Source organism: Rattus norvegicus, chromosome 1 (genome assembly GCF_036323735.1).
Source record: "Rattus norvegicus strain BN/NHsdMcwi chromosome 1, GRCr8, whole genome shotgun sequence".
Classification (NCBI taxonomy): domain Eukaryota; kingdom Metazoa; phylum Chordata; class Mammalia; order Rodentia; family Muridae; genus Rattus; species Rattus norvegicus.
The window spans coordinates 194,674,493-194,690,676 of NC_086019.1; the positions used below are offsets into that span (position 1 = coordinate 194,674,493).

The 16,184-nt window shown below is 48.8% G+C and overlaps 1 protein-coding gene across 43 annotated transcripts in view; it reads left to right on the top strand.

Moving 5' to 3' along the window:
* The window catches only part of Tacc2 (transforming, acidic coiled-coil containing protein 2), a 211,725-nt gene that overhangs the window by 128,065 nt on the left and 67,476 nt on the right, over nucleotides 1-16,184 (top strand). For 3 of the 43 annotated variants that reach the window (XM_063263543.1, XM_017589222.3, XM_017589223.3), the window contains exon 1: nucleotides 10,435-11,042. The exons of 31 other annotated variants lie outside the window; for them this stretch is intronic. In XM_063263543.1, the coding sequence (XP_063119613.1) occupies nucleotides 10,975-11,042 (68 nt within the window). In that variant the 5' untranslated portion in view covers nucleotides 10,435-10,974. Of the gene's footprint in view, nucleotides 1-10,433; nucleotides 11,043-16,184 lie in introns of those variants that run through there. 9 more of the 43 variants (XM_063263550.1, XM_008759883.4, XM_063263555.1 and 6 more) reach the window with 8 other exon arrangements.

Genomic DNA, 16,184 nt, shown 5'->3' on the forward strand with positions numbered 1-16,184 from the left:
GCTGGAGAGAGGGCTCAGAGTTTAAGAGCACCAACTGCTCTTCCTGAGGTCCTGAGTTCAAATCCCAGCAACCACATGGTGGCTCACAATCATCTATAATGAGATCCGATGCCCTCTTCTGGTGTGTCTGAAGACAGCTACAGTGTTCTCACATACAACAAATCAATTCCCAAAGAACTAAGTATTCAAGGGGGAGCAAAACAGCTGGCATCTCCAGACCGTTGTATGCTGGTTCAGCCAGCAATGGGAACATGGGTGAGGAGAGAGTTACAGATAGGGCTTCTGGGGTTTTTATGGAAAGAAGGTGATATTTTTAGGACTTGGTAACACAGGCACATATACACGCACACACACACACACACACACACACACACACACACACACACACACACACCATGTGTATGCTGACACACTCATTCACTCACTCTGCCCACAGACATGCTCTCTGTAGATTCTCATGGCTACTATTTCTGGCCCAGCGCTCTGGATTTCTGTTTCTTCAGGAAGCCTTGAGTCAGCAGTCCTGAGCCTGGTTTCTACTGCACTGCCCACAAGGAGTGATGGCAGGGTGCCAGGCTGTGTTGATGGCTCGTGAGGCTTGAAAAAGAATCTATCCCACAGCGAACAGCCTGCTATCTCTTTGCTCTCATTGGAGGGAAGACACAAGGCTTGGGGCTTTTGGATTTGCTAAAGCATGCTCATCTGGGAGGCCTTTTCATCCCCAGTGGCTTCCCTGCAGCCCTAAGAACTTCTTGTCCTGGAGATGGGCAGGTGACCACGCTTAGCCTGTTTCTCCAGTCTGGCTGGGGAAACCAGCTCTGTATCCATCCTGGCTGTATCCACTCTCGGCTCTGCTTACACCCCAATGTTCTTCTTAAAAGGCCTTTTTATTCCTAGTACAAAAGGTCTCCAAGACCAAGAGCTTAAGAGCCAGAGGAACTCAGAGGATCCACACAGCAACAGTCAAAGCAGACACGTTAAAGCTCGCTTAGGAACCTAGTATGAAATTCTTACTGTAAAAGGCTACTGAGGAGAAAGATGGCCAGCGCTGGCTGTGTTTTCAAACCTAGACAGAAGCAATTACCTGGCCCAGGTGAGTCCACTGGTGACGAAAAAATACCTTGATTTTATTTCTAAGTAGGAACCTGGACTTAGGACGGTAGGTTTTACTGAGCCAAAGGCTCGTTTTGGGTCAACCTGCTTGTTTTTATTTAGAATCAGGTCTATAAAGTTAGTTCCAGGAAAGAGTGTCTGGTAGAGCCTGAAGAAAATTGTTACCTGAGAGGAGTTATTTAAAACGAACGCCCTGGGGGTTGGGGATTTAGCTCAGTGGTAGAACGCTTGCCTAGGAAGCGCAAGGCCCTGGGTTAGGTCCCCAGCTCCGAAAAAAAGAACCAAAAAAAAAAAAAAAAAAAAAACAAAAAAACAAAAAACGAACGCCCTGAATGAATACACATTTCGCCACCAATAGTCGGGGAAATGTTTGAGACTTTGAAAAAGGAAATAAGGATGACTGTCTCGCTTTAGCAGCTGCAGCTCAGTGGTTCTCAACCTTCCTAACGCTTGAGACCCTTTAATACAGTTCCTCATTGTGTGGTGACCCCTGGCCATACAATTATTTGTTACTATTTCATAGTTGTAATTCACTACTGTTATGATTCCTAGTGTAAATGTCTGATGTTTAACCTTCTCATGGCCGTAGCCCACGGGTTGAGAACTGCTACTGTAGATTTTGATGGTGTCCGTCTGTAAGTGCTCACAGTGAATGAGGAATTTGGGCCACATTTTTTCCTACTGGTTTCAGGGCTTTTGCACATTTCTTACTTTCTCCTGACTTTTGCTGTGCATGGTGCTCACTTACTCCACAGGAGCCCCTTGGTTTTTTCAACGCCTCTGTCTTCTCTGAAGTCACCTTTAGTCCTCACCCTAGCCAGGATCCCTTGTTCACACTCAGACCTGCCTCTGCTAGTTGCTCAAGGACTTTGGTGGGCACTGAGTCTTTTGCCAGGATTTCTTTTGTGTCTCTTATGCCAGGTTGTGGCTCTGCCTTGTGGTCACTGACAGTGAACGTCTCCCAAGAGGCTACTGAACAGAAATGGCTAGTTGAGAAGTGATCAGGTTTATCAGGGACTTTGCTGACATACATGTGGTCCTGGTGGTTTCTTTTGCTTGCCTGTGTGTAACTTTGTTGCCATGGAGACATGAAAGGTGGGGACTTTCAGTCCAGGGCGGAGCAACTAGTCAAACATCACGGAGCACCTTGTTGCTATGGAGACTTGGCAGGTAGGGCTCTCAGTACAGGAGACCTACCTCCTTAGGAAATGTCCTAGTTTCCTCATGTTGATTTGCAGGGAGCAGCTCGGTAGCTCCTGGTGTGCCCGCTGAACACTGGGTTGGTGGTAGGACATTGTAGAAGTTATGTTCCACTGTATACATTCAGTCCCCTGGCAGAGGACTTAGGAGAGAGTGCATGTAACCAGCATGTCAATAGCAAAAAAAAAAAAAGTGTTCATCTGCAGAGTGATTCTTTTTGTTACTTCTTAAATATTTTTTAAAGATTTATTTATTTATTATAAATGCGTACACTGTCACTGTCTTCAGGCACACCAGAAGAGGGCATTGGATCCCGTTACAGATGATTGTGAGCCACCATGTGGTTGCTGGGATTTGAACTCAGAACCTCTGAAAGAGCAGTCAGTGCTCTTAACCACTGAGCCATCCTTCCAGCCCTTTAAATTTTTTTACTTACTTATTGTGTATGTGCGTGTGAGTGGTGTTCATGCATGTGTCATGGATGTGAGTGTTCGCATGTGTATTTTCACATGTATGCAGGCACACATGTACCCAGCCTGGAGAGTGGGTTGGAGGCCCATCTTGAGTGTCTTTCCTAGTTTCTCTGTACCCTATATGTTGGCACTGAGTCTCTCATTGAACCCAGAGCATGTCATTTTGCTGGGAATTGAACTCAATTGCTCTGCCAATTTCCAGTCCCTGCCTTTAGTGTGCCGGGATCATAGGTAGGGTAGGGTGCTATGCATGCCCAGAGCTTGTATGAGTTCTGTGGATCTGAAGTTCAGTTCTCACACTTGTGTGGCAAGTGTTTTTATCCACTGAGACATCTCCCCATCCCCTTTTACAAACTTCTTTTTTAAAAAGGCTTGCTTTTAGGAAAAGATTTGAACTGGCCTGGGCTGGCCTGGAGCTTGCTATGATGCTGGAGATGACCTTGAACTTCACATCCTTGCACCTAACTGCTGAGTGTGATAGGCTTATCAGTCTGTGCCACAATCAGTTAATGAAGGGCTAGGGAGTAAACCCAGAGCTTCAGATATGCTGTGCAGTCAGTCTGACAACATTCCCGGTCTGCTAGATTCTTTTTTTTTAAAATATTTATTTATTTATTATATATAAGTACACTGTAGCTGTCTTCAGACACACCAGAAGAGGGCATCAGATCTCATTACAGATGGTTGTGAGCCACCATGTGGTTGCTGGGAATTGAACTCAGGTCCTCTGGAAGAGCAGTCAGTGCTCTTAGCCACTGAGCCATCTCTCCAGCCTAATCTGTTAGATTCTATTTTTTTGTTTTTTTTTTTTTTTTTTTTTTTGGAGCTGGGGACTGAACCCAGGGCCTTGTGCTTGCTAGGCAAGTGCTCTACCACTGAGCTAAATCCCCAACCATCTGTTAGATTCTTATGAATGGTATAACTGATCACTTTTTTTTTTTTTTTTTTTTTTTTTTTTGGCCTATTGGGAACTTAGAACCAGACTTGTAGCCACCTCCAAGGCCTAGTTCAGTACTTCAGAGCCAGCCCCATTCCCTCTCCCAGTGTCCTTTTCTACCATGTTTTCTTTTGCTTGGATGGAAAGTTTATATGCTTTGCAACAGTTCACTCAGGAATGTTACCTACTATTTCCTTCTCAAAAGAGTAGAGTTGATTGATTTAAGCAGGATTTGGGGATGTTTAATTTTGTGGTGTTTGTGTTACTGATTTCTTTACATGTGAGTGACTTTCCAGTACTCATTTAGTGTGTTGTTGTATAGCCCTGTGATTTTCCGTGACCAGTTTCCATCCTCCTTCTCTCCTTTTCTCCTTCTCATCCATTCTCCTGTCCTATAGCTAGCTGACATTGTATCATGGCTTCTTTATTTTAAAATAAGAATGAATCTCAGCTCTCATCACTGAATTCTTTGTTAGCATGTCCTGGTTTCTCTCCTGGGGCCTAACAGTAAGACCTCAACCCCCAGCTTCTGCCACAACTGCATTAAAGTGATGTTTTTCCCAGGAAGAGTAGTCTGATATAAAATGTGAAGGGTCTCATGTGGAATCAGAGAACTGGTGCGAAGGAAGACATGATAATCTCCTTCTCAAGGAGATAGCAAGAGAACCGTGGGGAGCGATTGAGGATTCCAGACAAGTTGTAGAGTACTTGCCTGGCAAGTATAAGGGTGCAGGTGTCATCCCCAGCAGTGGACACACACATGCACACACACATGTGCACACACACGCACACATACATGCACACACATGCACACACAAACGCACACATGCACACACACATGCACACACAAACGCACACATGCACACACACATGCACACATGTATACACATATGCACATGCGCATGTACATACATATGCCTGATGGTAGAATGGGGACTTTGCCTTTAAGGTTGCAGACATCTTTTTGGACTTGAGTGAGGCTGGGTGATAGGAGAGTATCTCTCTCCAAGTCCAGGATCAAGGAGCCCAGATCTGTAACATCTGTGTGGAGAGAGCCCAGCAATGCGCCATTCCTGACCACAGTCAGATATCCTGTTGCTGCATTGCCCTGCTGGGCTCCTGCTCACATGATGATGGGGCGCTAGGCTTGGGCTGCTCGGCTTCCCAACTCTTCAAGTGTTAGGCAAGCCAGTGCATCTGCCAGGAACAGTGCACAGGCACCAAGAGGGTGTGGGGCACCATGTTGTGTTGGGACTCTGGGCAGAGGGGCAGCTGTGAATGGGCAGCCATAGTGCCCTCTGAATGACATCTTGCATGAAGGGCCCTTGTGGGTCTACCCAGCCTCCTCACTGACTACCCTAGTATGGTGGGTGGGTGTGCAGGTTAGGAGCAGAAGCTCGCCCAGCTTGCTGTGTGTACATCCTTAGCATTCTCCCCTGGGTTGTTTAGTAATCTGACCTACTTTCCTTTCCCACATGCTTGGGTAATTAGCAGCTCAGGGGTCCACAGCATTGCTGGGTAAAGAAGTGTTGTATGGCAGCTCTAGTCTTCCCTAAACCTGAAACCAAGTCAGGAAATTTAGATTCGTTTCTTGCAATATCAGAGGCAAGTCAGACATTCTTTTTTTTTTTTTTTTTTAAGTGTTTGAGATCGGATCTCATGTAGTCCAGGCTAGCCCTTGAACTTGCTGTGTAGGTGAAGATGATCTTGAACCTCCTGATTCTCATGGCATTACTGTTATTTTTATAAAAAGATCGAAGAAACCAGGGGTGTTTAGTGGAGGTGGGTATGGTGTGGGGGAAGGGGTGCATCTGAGGGCCCATGCTGAGGCATCCCTTCCCCCTGAGGGACCAGCCATTTGGTGTAGTATAGAATAATAGAATAGAGTTTATTCAGGGCTTGGGGGCTAGTTGAGAGAAAGGCAGAGAGAGCAAGAGTGAGAGAAGAGTAGAAGCTGGCCATGAAGACATGGAGAGAGAGGAAGGAGGGGAGTTGGGAGAGAGAGGGTAAGGAGCAGGAGCAAGAGGACAAGAGAGGACTGGAGAGATGGCTCAGCGGTTAAGAGCACTGACTGTTCTTCTAGAGGTCCTGAGTTCAATTCCCAGCAACCACATGGTGGCTCACAACCATCTGTAACAGGATTTGATGCCCTCTTCTGGTGTGTTTTGGGTCTGAAGAAAGTGACAGTATTCAAATAAATAAATCTTAAAAAAAAAAAAGAGAGAGAGAGAGAGAGAAAAGAGAAGGGAGTGAGAGCAAGAGAGTGAGGAGGGGGGCAAGCAGCCCCTTTTATAGTGAGTCAGTCACACCTGGCCGTTGCCAGGTAACAGTGGGGTGGAGCCTAGACGGAATGGCATCAATTACCACACTCGAGTGCTGTGATGATTGGCACAAGCTACAGTGTCTAGCTTAGCTATCAGGTTTATTTTAACATAACTACAATGGGGGCTGGAGAGATGGCTCAGAAATTAAGAGCACCATTCTCGCAGAGGTCCTGAGTTCAATTCCCAGCAGTAACATAGTGACTCATAACCATCTATAATGAGATCTGGTGCCCTCTTCTGGCCTACAGGCATATATGCAGGCAGAATGTTATATAAATAATAAATGAATAAATCTTAAAAAAAAACAAACCAAAAACCCAAACTACGTTGGGTGTGTTGCTGTACACCTTTAATCCCAGCACTTGGGAGGCAGAGGCTGGCAGCTTGGTCTACAAAGTAAGTTCTAGGACAGCCAGGGCCGCACAGAGAAACTGTCTTGAAAACAAACAAAATTGTGTGTGTGTGTGTGTGTGTGTGTGTGTGTGTGTGTGTGTGTGTGCGCGCGCATGCGCATGCATGCACATGCACATGTGTGTATAATTTATTTATTTATATGTGTGTTGAAACTGCACTAGTGTATGTGTGCCACATGTATGCAAGAGACCAGAGCAGCTAGAAGAGAGCACCAGATGCCCCGGACCTGGAGTTACCAAACCTCAGTCTTCTGCACGAGTAGAAGGACCACCAAGCCATCTCTCCAGACCTTAACTGGCTCCCAGACCTTTGTTCCTCTTGGGATGTGGAGCCTGGATCACATGGTTCAGCTTGTGGCCACAGGGCTTAGTCAGGACTGCTGCCAATTAGTCACCGTGCATGGGCCAGGCCAGAAACATTATTGGGTATTAATAGACAGTAGATTGCTAATTGTTTTAGACACGATAGAGGCATTTCCTGGTTTATCTGTCGCTCTAGACTCTCTTGGGATAGTTGGCAGTGGCGCCTACCTAGGTGGGCTTGGCCTACGCTTAGGGACCCAGACAGTGTATGTGTATGGGGCTAAAAGACCTGCAGAAAGGCTGTTAGAGGTCAGGGTCTAATCAAGGCTGTATCTGAAAGTGGTGAGCACCATTGGTGTGCTCCTAGAGAGGGCATACATACTCTGTGGTTTCCTAGAGGGAGGCCAGGATGGAGCCAGCATGTGGGAGTGGGGAAAGCAGGGGATTAAGAGCCACCACCTGTGTGGCCTCCCACCCCACTGGAGGCACCTGAAAGGACTGGGAATCTAAGGGTTAGGGCTTCCACAGGAATTTCAACCCTTTCCCTCCCCCACTTTCTTCAGCTTTTCGTTTTCTCTGGGGTAATCACCACATAACAAACTTGCAGGTGTGTGATCAGCATCAGACAGTCTTAGTTAAGGGTCTGAGTGGTTCTTCAATAGGGGATCACACTGCAGAAGTCCAGTTGCCACCAACTTTAAAGGTGCCCAGGGCTCTCTGTTTCTACCACGATTTGGGGGCACAGTTTTAATATCAGTGAGGTGATGTTATCCACGACATAGTATGTCACTATATTGTGACTGTGCGGTTTGGGGGTTTCTAAATGTAAGCACTTGACTACATTAGCGTAACGGTATTCTGCTCAGGTAACATGGTCCTTAGAAAGGAGGGCCTGGTCCCAACAGTTCATGGATTGTACTTAGCTTCATTTCCCAATACCCTTCTAGAGCAGCATGTCCGTTTTTCTCAGTCAGCTAGTACTTGGGTGCTGTGTGCTTAGGCATTTGGTTCAAGGGCACATAGCCAATGGGTTTCACTTCAGAGTGTTCACTTTTGGCAGAAACCTCCTACTTACAAGGGTAAAGACATCCTGACAGCCTGTGACCCTGCCTGCCAGGCACAAAGCAACCCCAACAGGCTCTGGTTGTGACCCTGTCACCTTAGCTCTGGGAGTCCCAGCCCACCAGTGAGAGGTAAGGTTTGGTGAAGGCAGAGTTGAGTGTGGCCGTGTGGGGAAGCAGATAAAGGATTCAGTGACTCCAAGCCTGTCTTCAGTGGCTGGCAGAAACTCTGATATTTTATAAGGAGAAAAAAGGGAGATAATGTTGTGTTTTATAAAAAGTAGAGAAGGAATATGTTTTGGTGGATATGTAATCGGGTGTGGGGGAAGGGGGTTCCTCCTTGGGCCCATGCTGAGGCATCCCTTCCCCCCACCAGGCCCATAATATAGAATAGTATAGAACACTAGTATAGAACACATAGTATAGAATAGAGTTTATTCAGGGGATGGGGAGGGGAGTTGAGAGGGTAGAGGCAGAGAAAGGCAGAGAGAGAGAAGAGGAATAGAGGCAGGGGGTGAGCATATGGAGTGAGGGGGGAGGGGAATGGGAAGAGAGGGGGAAGGGACAAGAGGACAGAGCAGGAGCCAGAAGGCAAGAGAGAGAGGGGAGGGGGAAAGCAGCTCCTCTTATAGTGAGTCAGGCATACCTGGATGTTGTCAGGTAACTGTGGGGTGGAGCCTAGACAGAATGCTAACAGGCAGGGAGTGGGCAGAAGAAGAGGAAGACTAGGTTTGCTTCACTGAGAGAACCAGCCTGTGATCCTGGTCAGGCCAGGAGGCCATTATCTCAGTCTGCTTCTGCCTGGGGCTCCAAACATGTTACTGTCATTGTTGTCCCTTGTGGGGGGGGGCAGTCTGGGTCCCATGAGGTAATTTCCAACCCCCTTTGAGGGGGGACAGTCTGGGTCCCATGAAGCAGTTCCCCCCTGTTCCTTTTGAAGCCTCACTATCCTTCGGAGAGGGATATGTCCTGCAAGTCTTGCCCGTGCTTGGAGGTCCTCTCTGTTGGTCCTTCGTCGTAAAGATGTTTATCGGTCGGTCCAGGGCTATTGTAGAAATTTCTAGAAGCAGAAAGTTAAAGAGGCAAACTAGAGCCAGTGGACACAATGGAGTTAGTTCAGGCTGGGGGCTGGGACCCTCTTTCTCATTTCCCCCATTTTTTCCCAGTGTGTAAGTAACCTAACGGAGATCTGCACACTGCCCAGGGGAAGGGTCCCTTTCCTCGGAAGACTGTATATTAACGCCAATGAATATCTTTTTACTACACACTGTGAGGTTCTTTTGGATCCCAGCCTGCTCCTCCTCCCTCTATGATTGGATAAATAAGTTGCAGGATTCTTACCACCGGATGACAGTAGTGTTAGCAGAATGATGGCCTCCCCGGGAGGGAGGCCCTGCCTGCTGGAGGTTACCTTCCCCACAAGACTGGCACCAACCTTTGCTATCTCCATTTAAACACAGAAAGAAACCTCAGTGTTTCCTGGAGATTTCGTGTCACTGACTCCCGGGGAGCAATTTTGATGGCGTAGTGTTTTGACACAGAGAAGAAATATGAGCCCAGGAAATTCAGCTGGTCCTCAAGCTCTGTAGCTTGTGGGCAAGTAGCAATTCCAGATGTGCCGGCCTGTGCAGACGTTCTTAGCCACACTTTTGGGAAGCAGTCAGTAGGTTGGAGGGAATCTTAAAGTGTGTTGAGTAGCTTTATTTTGACTTTATCGTATGGACTGGTAGGTTTTTCTTCACCTTATTATTGTTTTGGGGTCTGTAATGCACATGATTCTTACGTACTAACTGCCATTCCTGTTGAGGAATTGTAAAAAGGTAGAAGAGTCTTTTCACTTTCCTGTAAGTAGTTTTGGTTGAATTCAGTTGTAAACGCTCAGGGCTCAGAAAGCCATTGCAGTTAAAGGGCTGTGAGGGCTGTAGGCACTTACAGGGAGATAGAATGCTTTTCAAGTAGTCTCTAGTGAGAAGGCCCAGAGCTCAACTATGGAGACCTTTCCGAGCTGCTCCCCAACAGGGAAATGGGGTCTGGCACTGGGTGTCCCCTCCATCAACGCCAGCCTGCCTATGTTTAGGATCTGGGGTGAGCCTTTCAATGTCCCTCACAGCTACCTTTCCCTATATATTCTTGATATATGAGGGGCCTGACTCAGGAGCACAGTGTGCATAGAAGAGGGCTTGTCTTTGTAGAAAATTCATCTCATGGCCAAAGACCAGAATCCAGACCCAGCCCTATGGCTCTTTCTCTCCAGCTGGCCCCAACTCTGCATTGTTGTTCAACTATGAAGGGTCCTTGGAGGCCTGGCCTTAGTGGGCTGGAAGCCTAGAAGTTGTGCCAGGTCGCTGCCCCTGATACAGACTTTAGTCTTAATCCCAGCCATCCTGTCTGAAGAAGGTTCAGGTGTGTAGTCCTCAATTTCTACTGCAGCCTGTTTTACTGGTTCCGCAGCCCTCCTACGGTTAGGGGTTAGGGGTGGGGGAGGGGGAGTGGGGGGGTAGGGAGTGAGAGAGAAGGGACCTGCTCCCAACTTTATCAATTGCTAGACCACCTTGCCTTGCCTCGCCTCGGGGCTGAGGTGGTGGGGACCGCTTAAGTGCCAATGAGTAATACATTTACACCTCAAAAGAACACTGAACTAGTTGGCAGTTAGGGCTAAACCGGGAAGCTTCGGCCTAGTGTGTGAGCAGAGGGAGGGTCTTCGCCCCCCTCCCAGCAGTTTCCGGAGTTGTTGGAGCTTTGTGAAGATGCAGGCGTCAGGCCGCTTGGTGGTGGTGACATCATCAAGTCCCTACACACAGGCTGAACCGGGGGCTTTAAGAGAAGATCCTTTCCGACCTCGCCAGTGCTTGGGCTTACAGTGCCGCCTCTCGGGCAGCTCCACGCGTATCGGCCACGCTCACGCACACACCTAGGCGCGCACCCGCCAGCTGCACTCGCACGCGCACATTGCTTTGGTGCTCGCCCCCTGGGCCGGCTCCGGCCTCGAGCCGTTTGCTGCTCCCAGTCGCCGCCACCACGGATGCCAGCAGCTGCTCCCATCTGCAGTGCAGCAGCCCCGGCCGCCGGCCGGCCCGCCCCGGGCTGGAGGAACCGCACCAGGACGCTGGCCCTGCTCGTGGCTAGCCTGCACGCCAGGGCTCAGCGAGGATGGGAGGGTCGCAGTCCCTGCAGCCAGCCCCAGCCAGTGACCTGAACCTGGAGGTTTCTGAGGCCATGTAAGTGCGGTGCTCTGCCGCCCACCCATAGCCCCCGCGGGGAGGAGAGGCTGCCCGGCTTTGTTAGTGCTTCTCTCCCCCATGTGGTGCAGCGTGAAGCCTAGGCTGGTCTGGAAGCCTTGCAAAGCTTTACCTGCTGGCTGCTGCTTGTAGTGTTTTGTGTTTTAGCCGGACTGAGTATCTTGTAGCCCCAAGATGCTGCTGGAGGAGAAATAGCCCTCTGGAATTCGGTTTTGGTTATTCAGCAGCAGGGTGCGTGGTGGGGGCTTCTGCACTATCTGCATCTTTTCCTCAGCCACCCTCCTACCCCCACTGGTATTTCCTGCTAGGGAACTGGAGGCATCAAGGAGAGAAGGCCTCCTCCTAGGAGTATTGTGCATGCTGGAAACAGTGCTGGGTTAGCAACTGGCGCGGCAGGAGAGATGGATGGCATGGAGCTCAGAGTGCGTTCGTGTTCAGCCGGGCTAGTCCAAGCATCACCGGGCTACTCTCCTGCTAACACAGAGGACAAGGCCGCCTGCTATTATTAGTAAAGACAGCCAAACAGCCTTGTCATTGGTTGAGGCAGAGGCTGACTATGCATCGATCCAGAAACCCGATCTTTTCTCCAAACCACAGTGCTTATGTGCTCCGAAGTGGCTTTTCATCCTGAGGAGTGTTTGCTACAGTTGCTCTTTCTGTTAAGGTTGTCTCCATTACAAACCCAGGCTGGTTGGGGGATGGGGCTTATGCACTAGGTCTGCCTGTCAGATCACAATTCAGCAAGTAAGGCTGCTGCTGTCCAAAGTAGGCCTGCCCGTCCCCTCCGATGTCTTCTCCCCTTTCCCAAAAGAGGAGAATGTTTCTGGAGACTCGCAGGGTGGGGGTGGCAGAGCAGTCTGGGTTCTTACGAGTATTGGGTAGGTAACTTTACAGCTAGCAGGCTTTGGTGTCTGTGTATTGGGCCCCATGGGAGGGGAGTGTGGGGGCATCAGTGACAGCCAGCCGGACTCATGGGGTGATGTCATGCGGGGCTGAGTGAGCCAGGCTCTGGCTTTTGAACAGCCAGTCATTCTGAGGACCAGGTGTGTATCCATCCTGTGGCTTCATCCCCGTAACTCGAGAACGCAGTATCTTACAATGGAGGTGCATTGTGTTGGGGAGTTTTTACGGTATGAACCCTGCGCCGGTCTGTCCTGTCCACTCAGGTGCAGTATTGTGAGGTGTGTGGAATATCCTACCGCCCTATAGGACTCAGGAAAGGAAAATTTCAGCCTCATTTTTTTTCCCCCAAAGTCTCTGAACTAGCAATCAGTGACACCTGACACCAAACACTGGAGGGGCCAGAAAAGATCCTAGGTTTGGGAAAACTTGCACATCAGTCATTGGAAATTAAGCTTCCTGGCCCTGAAGGTTCTTCTGTCCTGGTTGAGTTACTGCCTTGTGTTCTGGGAGCTGAGGGCTGAGTCTGGAGAGATTCTGTTAGGTACATGTTGTTTTAGATAGTAGTCTTTAAGGATTTGTCCCGTAGGGATAGTGGCAATAGAATAAAACTTGAGGCCCAGCAGCCATCTTGAGAGGGAAGTTGCTCATCCAATATTTTTGTTGTCTGCTTGGTCTATTTTTGACACTTGAGGCTTCTAAAATATCGTAGAGTACAATTTAAGATGCTCCATTAGAGTCATTCACAAAAATCCCACCCTCTGTTCCCCCAAGGTTTAGAAAAGTAGAAAGGGAATAGCCGAGGGCCGTTGTTCCTAATGGCTGGCCTTTGCAACCCTCTCAGAGTGTTTCCTCTACAGATGTGCTCTCTCCAACAAAAAAACAAAGAAAGAAAACTACATTAAGAAAGCTGCCCTTCTGTGCGCAAGCAGGTGTGGCGTTTTCATCATCGTGCAGATGAAAATGCACGCTCAAAAGTGATACAGAAACAGTAGTTGGGGCAGCCGAAGTGCTTCCTCTGTAAGCTGACGGGTGTCAGGGGTTCGAGGTTGAAGGCCAGGTGCACTCACCTGCCGCCAGCTCCAGTCCACAGAAGCAGGAACCTAGAGCGACCATTTCTTTTTTTGGGGGTGGGGAGTAAAAGCTTGATTTACAGAGGACCACACATAAAGGTGAAACTGGCAAAAAAAAAAAAAAAAAAAAAAATCCAAGGACTTTTGTTTGTTCGTTTGAAGGTTCTCTCTTAAATTTCAAGTTTGGCTGCCTGTAGATGTTTTTCCGTAGTCTCAGTGAACAGATTTGTCCCTCTCAGACAACAGTGGGGTGAGGAGGGAGGAAAGCTGGGGAGGCTGAAGCCACGTGGGATTGTGGGACGAGGGGCATGAGGTAGAGTGTGAAGGTCTGAGGCAGCCAGTCCCTCACAGCCCTGAGGTGATGGACCAGCTATAGCATCAACCTCTGGCAGAAGTGCAGGGTCTCAGGCTCCACTCAGATTCAAATCTCCTTTTAAACCATGCTTATTAAAGATTCCCATGTGGCTTGGGGTAGAGTTTGAGAAGTCCTGAGACGATTATATCTCCTCTCAGTCCAGGTCTTCGGGAAACCACTGGCTGCTGCTTTAGCCGCTCCTTTTTCCTGTCTGGAAAGGAAGTTCTCACAGAAGCAATAACTACTTCCAAGTGGCTGACGGGGTGTGAGGAGAGGGAGAGCCCACCCTAGAGTACTTCTCACTGAGGATGAGTGATGTCTGTGATGAGCCTTATAGCTGCCCTTCTTTCCAAGGGAATCCCGGGGGACGTGACTCCCTCTAAGAGGAGCATCAGTGAGCATTTTGTCATCAGTTCCAGGGACATCCCTCACCAAGTCAACCATGGCAGCCAGTACAGCCTGAGACAAAGAGGGCAGGGGCTCTCTTACAGGGCGGTGGAGTCTAGAAAGCCATCTGCAGACATGGAACGCTATGGGATTGTGGTCCCTCGAGGATCCACAGAGGCAAAGGAGAAGGAGCTAGGGAGACTGGAAGGATGGCTGTCTGCAGAGGGAGGGTAAAGACTAAAGATGAACAAATAGAAAATAGAGATTTGGGGGCTGGCAAATCTCTTATTTTCATGGCTCAGCCTGAAAAGTCCCCCCCCCCCCAACCCGATGACTTGATCTGGATACTTACCACCTCCATGTTGAAGACAGCGGACTCCACACGTGTTCCATGGCTCGTGCATGCGCACAAGTTGACGAGCACACACTGATAAATAGATGTAAAAATTTGAAATCACAGTGTTTTATTATAGGTTATAGACAGTGTGAGTTTCAGAAAGTATATCTTACTTTGGATATTATTACTGGGCACATCTGGTCGTTATCCCTTCCCTCCACCCTCCCTCCCACACTGAATAAATGGCAAAGTTATCTATTGAGTGTGGTGCAAGCTTGAGTCCCAAGGGCTCCCTGTGGGTGTCATCGATCCTAGGTAGCCACTCTGGCTCTGGGGCCCATTGCCCAGTTCCACTATGTTCTGGCCCTCCACTCTCTTCAAAGTTTGCTCTGTGGGGGCCCTGAAGGGCAGTAACATTCCAAGGCCTTCCTAGTAACTCTTGGACATGCAAGGGGTCATGCAAAGACCCCTTTCTCTTGGGGTCTTGGATTGGGGGTACCCTGATGCTGATAGGTAGAATTTCAGGTTTCAGTCAAGTATGAATGACTCTGCGGGTGACGGTTACATCAAAGTCAGGAAACGATGATGGGAGAGCCTCTCATCCCTTGCTCTGTTTCTTTCAACTATCCACAGTCTGTTTCTATGACTATGTTGTTGGTTGCCTAGGAAACTACATTAGCCTAAAATATGATTGGCTCCTCTTGTTAGATGGGTTCCTGGAGCTAGGGCAGCACTCTGGGTTAGCAAAGGGTATGGAACAATTCTGTTCTTGCCCCTGAAGCTTCCCAGTGTGGACTTGGCATCAAGGACAGTTGTCCCCCTGAAAACCAATTGTTCACAGACTCCTGCTTTTGTTTCAGTGAGGGGAGGCCACTTGAATACAAAGAAGGGACTAAGTCAGGCCTGCCCTCACACGCCCATCCTGTATGGGTTGTGTTCGCTCAGACGACTGTGCTCTGTTTGTATTTAGGAATTCTCTTAGCAGTTGTTTTCTGCAGGGCACGTGGGTGCAGCTTGCCGGTGCCAGACGTGGGAACAGAGCTGGATGAGGCAGATGCCATGGCAGGAGCGAAACACTCTTTACTTAGCCCTGCCGAGGAGACTCAGATACAGCAGAAACCTCTGTGCCATCTCTGCCAGGCTTCTTTCAGACAGTGTCCAGTTATCCAGACCGGGCTCCAACCTGCTGTGTAGCTGTCGATTACCTTGGACTTGTGATCTTTCTGCCTCTACCTCAGTAGTGCTGGGATTACAAATGCGGACCACCACATGCGGTTTATGGAGTGCTGGGTGTACTGCATTCTAGGTAAGCAGTCTCCCCATTGAGCTATATCACCAGCGTCTGCAGGGCTTGTTATAGGAATATTACACTCTATACATATAAAAGGTTATATACACTGTATGTATTACATATAGTATACAAGGTTTCCTTGTAGACAAATTTCATTTAAGGAAGTTGAATCCTCCATATGGTTAAGTCACGGGGTTAGGAAACCATCCAGGGTCAGTGATAGATGGTGCTGCTCTTACAGTACAAAAGCTGCCACAGATGATACATAACTTACCGTTCCAATAAGACTTTATTCATAAAAAGCAGCCGATAGGCTATCTATCATTGGCTCATGTCTGTTTGTGAAGGTGATTGGTACAGGGCTCAGACCTGTGTTTCCTGCTCGTCCCAGGAACCTTTGAGAGCAGTCTAGTATGTGCTGCCGACGCCCTCATACACATGAATGCCCTTCACCTTCCGGGCACAGCCCTAGTCCAGCCTCATGTCTCCTAGGATTTCTTATGGAGAGCTCAGGCTTACTGAGTAAAAGGCTGGGTGCTGCTGCTCAGAGACTGCGGACCTACCTAGCCTGAGCACCCCCAAACACGAACACCATAAAGGGGCCGGAGAGAGGGTTCCGTGGCTGAGAGCTTGTAGAGATCCTACCCTCCGCATAGTGGGGTCGGGTAGGGCCTTTGGGAGCCCAATAAAGATCTGAGGAACTTGCATCCTTAGGAAAGAGCCCCTCACTCTTGCGACTGTGAGGCATGTTTAGAAGGGCAGGAGGGGACCTTCACCT